The 5526-nt window shown below is 35.9% G+C and overlaps 1 protein-coding gene across 1 annotated transcript in view; it reads left to right on the top strand.

The window, feature by feature from the left end:
• The window catches only part of LOC110451326 (ALK tyrosine kinase receptor-like), a 77430-nt gene that overhangs the window by 1671 nt on the left and 70233 nt on the right, over window positions 1–5526 (top strand). The window contains exons 2-3 of the mRNA XM_021499261.1: window positions 614–754; window positions 5224–5352. Coding sequence (XP_021354936.1) covers window positions 614–754; window positions 5224–5352 — 270 coding nt within the window. The remainder of the gene's footprint in view (window positions 1–613; window positions 755–5223; window positions 5353–5526) is intronic.

Below are 5526 nucleotides of genomic sequence, written 5' to 3'. Positions count from 1 at the left end.
GTGTGTGAGATGTTTCCTTCATGAGTTACTTCCCCTTAGCCTTGTGTTATTATGAATTATTTTGTGTTATTTTTTTCATTTGCAACATGTCTAAAATATTATGTCTCCTTGTTTATTCAACTTTGGCCATTTGACGGAGAGAATTTATATAGGCTTTGCCTGTTATTCAATCCAATTGATTATGACATCTTGTCAATAAAATTTGATGAAATGAATGAAAATGAATGAATAGTGAAATGGAATCAGAAGTATGGAAAACAAGAAATATCAGTTAAAAAGGTTTAAAAGCAGAGTGCATGTGGCTATAAGTCTATAAAACTATGACATATATAATTAAGATAAATAAAAAAAAAATATGATTTCAACAGAAAGATTGAACGCATTTGATAATTGAGGTGAAGGAAAATCATGCTCCGAGGGAGGTACACGTAACATACTGTTTGTGTAATTATGCAGTTTTGGTAAATTCACATGCAATATTGCAAGTGAAATATTGTATAAATACATCAAATCATTGTTATAACCACCCACAAACGAAGTTGGTGGGAAGGGGTAGATATGACTCCCCCTGTCAGTGTTAAATAATATATTATATATTGTGTCTCTCCTACAGGTGACGTACAGTGGGAGGCGTGTGACCTGTCAGAGTTTGACTGTGGTGCAGGGGTGTGTATTCCTGCCTACAAACAGTGTAACTTAGTGGTAGACTGTCCAGATGGTGCGGAACATTCGGACGAGGACAAAGATTTTTGTGGTTTGTATATCTACAAAATATTACAGGTTCAAGGGGAGTAACTCCTGCCAAGAAACATGCTCTGGAATCTGACTTTAGTTTCCATGTCATTATTAAATATATTTATTTAGAATCCTTTGTATCCTGTAGATATATATGATTGCCTATTTAAAGTTAAAGTGGAGCTAGTCTACATGCAGAACCATATATAATCTTTCAATCATTTACCCTGGTAGTTTTAAATTATTTTCAAAAATTAAAGTGAAATTTGGAAAATCAGACAAATAAAGTGTTACCAATTTATTAAAACTCTGTTGAGGTGTTATTTTTTCTGTGTCTGCAGGAAGAATGGATACTTAGGGCCAAAGTCATGTAATGTAACAGTCATGACAATTAAGGCTACAATTCCCTGAAAACTTTACACCCGGAGTACAAGTTTGGAAGAGATATGTTAATTTAGGAATCAGTGTATTAATATTAAATGATATTTGAATCATACCGTAATAGATATATTTTTATTTTGTATTTTTATTCAACATTTTTGTCACTTACAACAGGAAGGTAATATACAATCTAAAAGAGATTCTGGCTTAAATTTTCCTAAACAATTAATGTATAGCTACTTAAGCAGTCAGTTCTACGTCCCATTAGGCAATATAGCTATGTTAGATTTCGGTCTAACTTAACTAGGCTCTAGAAAAACCAACCACTTGATTACATGCATAAGTTCGAGATATTACTCGCAATCCACTGAATTACATTTACTACAAGCGTCATGATAATACTTATCAAAGTACAGACTGTACGTGTGTTATCAACATCAGGAAAGACTGTCTGTTCCACATCTATAAATGAAAACCCTGGTTTTTAAGTATTGATGTGATTGTCACTCATAATCTCTAGCTCTCTAGCATAATCGCCGTATGCTGTAGTAACTGTTAGCTCTGAGCTGATCGCTGAATATACTGTTAGCTCTAAGCTGATCACTGTAGTTACTGTTAGCACTGAGCTGATCGCTGTAGCTACTGTTAGCTCTGAGCTGATCGCTGTAGTTACTGTTAGCTCTGAGCTGATCGCTGTAGTTACTGTTAGCACTGAGCTGATCGCTGTATTTACTGCTAGCTCTGAGCTGATCGCTATATTTACTGATAGCTCTGAGCTGACGTTATATTTACTGCTAGCTCTGAGCTGATCGCTATATTTACTGATAGCTCTGAGCTGATCGCTGTAGTAACTGCTAGCTCTGAGCTGATGCTGTAGATACTGTTAGCTCTAAGCTGATCGCTGTAGTTATGTTAGCTTTGAGCTGATCGCTGTATTTACTGCTAGCTCTGAGCTGATCACTATATTTACTGATAGCTCTGAGCTGATCGCTATATTTACTGATAGCTCTAAGCTTAACGCTGTAGTTACTGTTAGCTCTGAGCTGATCGCTGTATTTACTGTTAAGTGATCTTGTGGCCTTTAGCATGTCTTTAAATTTGGACTAAACCTCATTGAGTTATGCCTCTTTTCATTTGACTTCTGTTCAGAATATTATGTCAAAGGCATGTAATACATCTTTGGATGGCAGAGTGTCAATTAGAAAAAGTAGGTCACTGTGACATGTGGACTTATAGACTTTCAATATAAACTCTGAAAAAAATTATCCAGGCATATCTTTATTCTGTATACTTTTTCACCTAGAGAAACCAGATTTGGTTTGCAAATATTTTGTTGGGATGGCAAAGTACAAAAAGTATGTCACAATGACCTTCAAAATATATACCGGACATTACATTCTGAACCTAATTGATATGACTTTGACTCTATACACAAACCAATATGGGTTGCTGTCTAGGTGATACCAAACATCAGTTTGTCAACATTCTATTTAAAAGTACCATTGTTGAAATTTGTTTCAGATATTTAGATCTTTTACAATGTGCTTCTAAATAAAAACGAATTTGGCATTCTTATATAATACGATTCTCGTATAGTACATTCATTTTTCCGGTACATGTGAGCCTTGCACTCGCAATTAGTTGGCAGAGACTCTCTGTGTACAGTAATTTCACCTACATACCAGAACAGTATCATGGGCGTATGCTACTTTGAGGTGTGCTCTGGTTAAGAAATATATAATGGAAACTAATTATGTGTTGACAGGGATTAAAATGAAGATTAGAGGCTAAAATCAAATTTGAAAATTTGTGAATTATAAGGAAAAGAATCAAGTCATTAGGAAATGAATAGCATTGTCAAATCAAATCTGTAGGGGATAAATTGACTGGGAAAGAATTTATATGAAAATGTTGTATTTATGTGAGCTGTTTTTTTATGAAATATAAAAGCATTTGATCGTAGCACAATTTAAAAATTAGAAAACGATGTACTTTGCAGATTAAGCATTACATAACACTATGGAGGGTCATTATGGGCACAATTCCAAATGCTAAGCTTTAATATCTTATTTACTATATTTTATGTGCTGTTTTGTATATCTGATTCTAGCCTACTTAATGCATCAGGTATTTAGATAATCCCATCACATGTTACACTTCTGAAACCTGTTTTGTACTCTTTCTTTTGTTGGGTTTCTGGAGGTCACGCCCTCAGGTTTAACCCTTTCACCACTGTGGACCATAATCGACTCATCCAGAAAAATGTATGGTAGAGTCTACTAAAGTTGCATGGGGGTGAAAGGTTTAAGATGGTTTTTGGAAGAAGTTGCGGCGGATCTGAAGCGGGACTTCTGCCTAAGGGCTAAATTAAAGCGAGGACTTCTGCCTGAGGGCTAGATTAAAGTGAGGTGCATTTCATGCAATGCCAACAAGTGATTAAACATTTGAAATGTAGACTTTTTACTTTTTCAAGTAGAAAATTACTGGCCGTGTTACATACTATGGCTTTGTCATCCACTTAACATTTGTACTTCTGATTCAAGTTTTATAAAGTATGAGCACACCCCTAGTTTGACGTACATCTCAACCTTTCAAATAGATGAAGATATTGTTCATATCTTGTACAATATATTCAATAAAAGCATGTCAAGTACACTAAGGATTATAACCAACAAATTTAACAACAGCTTTGGGTCACCAATCTTAACTCTGATGTCAAGCAATTTGGTTCACTGACACTATGGCTTTTCTTGTACATCAGCAGTTTTTGTTTCAATGATTTAAAAAGCCCCAAGGTATTGCAACATTTAAAGTTTTTAGCTCGCGAAGTGAGCTTATGCCATGACACAGCGTCCATCATCCGACTGTTATCAGTTGTCCATCAACTTTTAAAACCATACTAGCTCTTTATGGCTCTGTGGATTTTGACCAAATTTAAACTTAGGGTGCACATAGGGTGCCCCTTGGGGCAGAGGGGAAGGGCAGAATAAGAGAAATGAAGTTCAATCTTTTCTGGTGCATCCTTGGGGGACAGGAATTTTATTTTGTGTTAAAAGAGGGTGTGGCCCCCTCGGGGCAGATGGGCGTGACCAATAAGGGAATTAGAAGGGTTTTTTAATTCTTTCTTCTTCAGTACAAAATTCGGCATTTAAACCTATTTTGGAGGCAAATAAAATTGTCAACTTAAACATTTTACTCTGTTTTTGTTCAATTGAATGACCTTATGTTCAAAGTCACAGGGGTCAAATATGTTTAAAACCTTTAAAACAACTTCTTCTGATTAACAAAGAGGCCTAGGGTGATGATATTTGGCCAGTAACATGCTGCGATAAAGGGCTACCAAGTTTGTTCAAATGTATAACCTTGACTTATATTCAAGGTCACAGGGGTCAAAATCTTTTTAAAGACTTCTTCTGAATAACCAAGTAGCATAAGGTGATGATCTTTGGCCAGTATCATGCTGGGATTAAGGGCTACCAAGTTAATTCAAGGTCACAGGGGTCAAATATGTTGAAAACTTTAAATGACTTCTTTATAAACCAAATGACCAGGGTGATGATATTTGGCCAGTAACATGCTGGGATAAAGGGTTACCAAGCTTGTTCAAATGAATGACCTTCATCTATTTGTAAGGTCACAGGGGATATCTATGATGAAACTTCTGAAGAATCTAAAAGTCCAGGTAAATGATATTTGGCCAGACGCATGGTGGTATGAAAGGCTATAAAATCTGTTCAACTCAATGCTCTTGTTTGACTTTCAAGGTCACATGTGTCACATGTTTAAATCTTTTTATAGATTATTTTTGTATTTTGCCTGTAGCTGTATTTAAGTCCACTTTAAAGATTACAAATGTAAGATAAATAACAGGTGAGCAATTCAGGCCATTTTGGCCTCTTGTTTTCAATTTAATTTAGATTTGGCAAGTGGTGGCCTTTTTTAGTTTTGAAAAGGTCTGTTCAGGATGGTGATCAATTTCTGATCTACATTAAAGTTACTGTGTCAGTGGTGTATTACAAAAAAGACACTATTCCGAAAAAAAACTTCAACCTTGAAGAACTCATGATCTAATTAATTATAGTGATACTGTATTTGTTATCTGAACAGGATCACTGCCAGAGGAATTGATGTGTTCATTTGAAAATACTATGTGTGGATGGCACAATACTAAAAACCGTAAATGTGGAAGGCCCAATGTTGGGAACAGCACAAGATTGGCCTGGATACACCATAAGGGTAAGTCATTAGGTAAAACAGGTGTGTGTGTGTGTATGTCCAGTTCCGGTGAGACAGATGTGTGTCTCTATCCAGTTCCGGTGAGACAGATGTATGTCTCTATCCAGTTCTGGTGAGACAGATGTGTGTCTCTATCCAGTTCCGGTGAGACAGATGTGTGTCTCTATCCAGTTC

Source organism: Mizuhopecten yessoensis, unplaced genomic scaffold (assembly GCF_002113885.1).
Source record: "Mizuhopecten yessoensis strain PY_sf001 unplaced genomic scaffold, ASM211388v2 scaffold641, whole genome shotgun sequence".
NCBI classification, from domain to species: Eukaryota; Metazoa; Mollusca; class Bivalvia; order Pectinida; family Pectinidae; genus Mizuhopecten; species Mizuhopecten yessoensis.
Note: the sequence above shows the minus strand (reverse complement) of the source record. Positions and strands in the feature narration are given on the sequence as shown.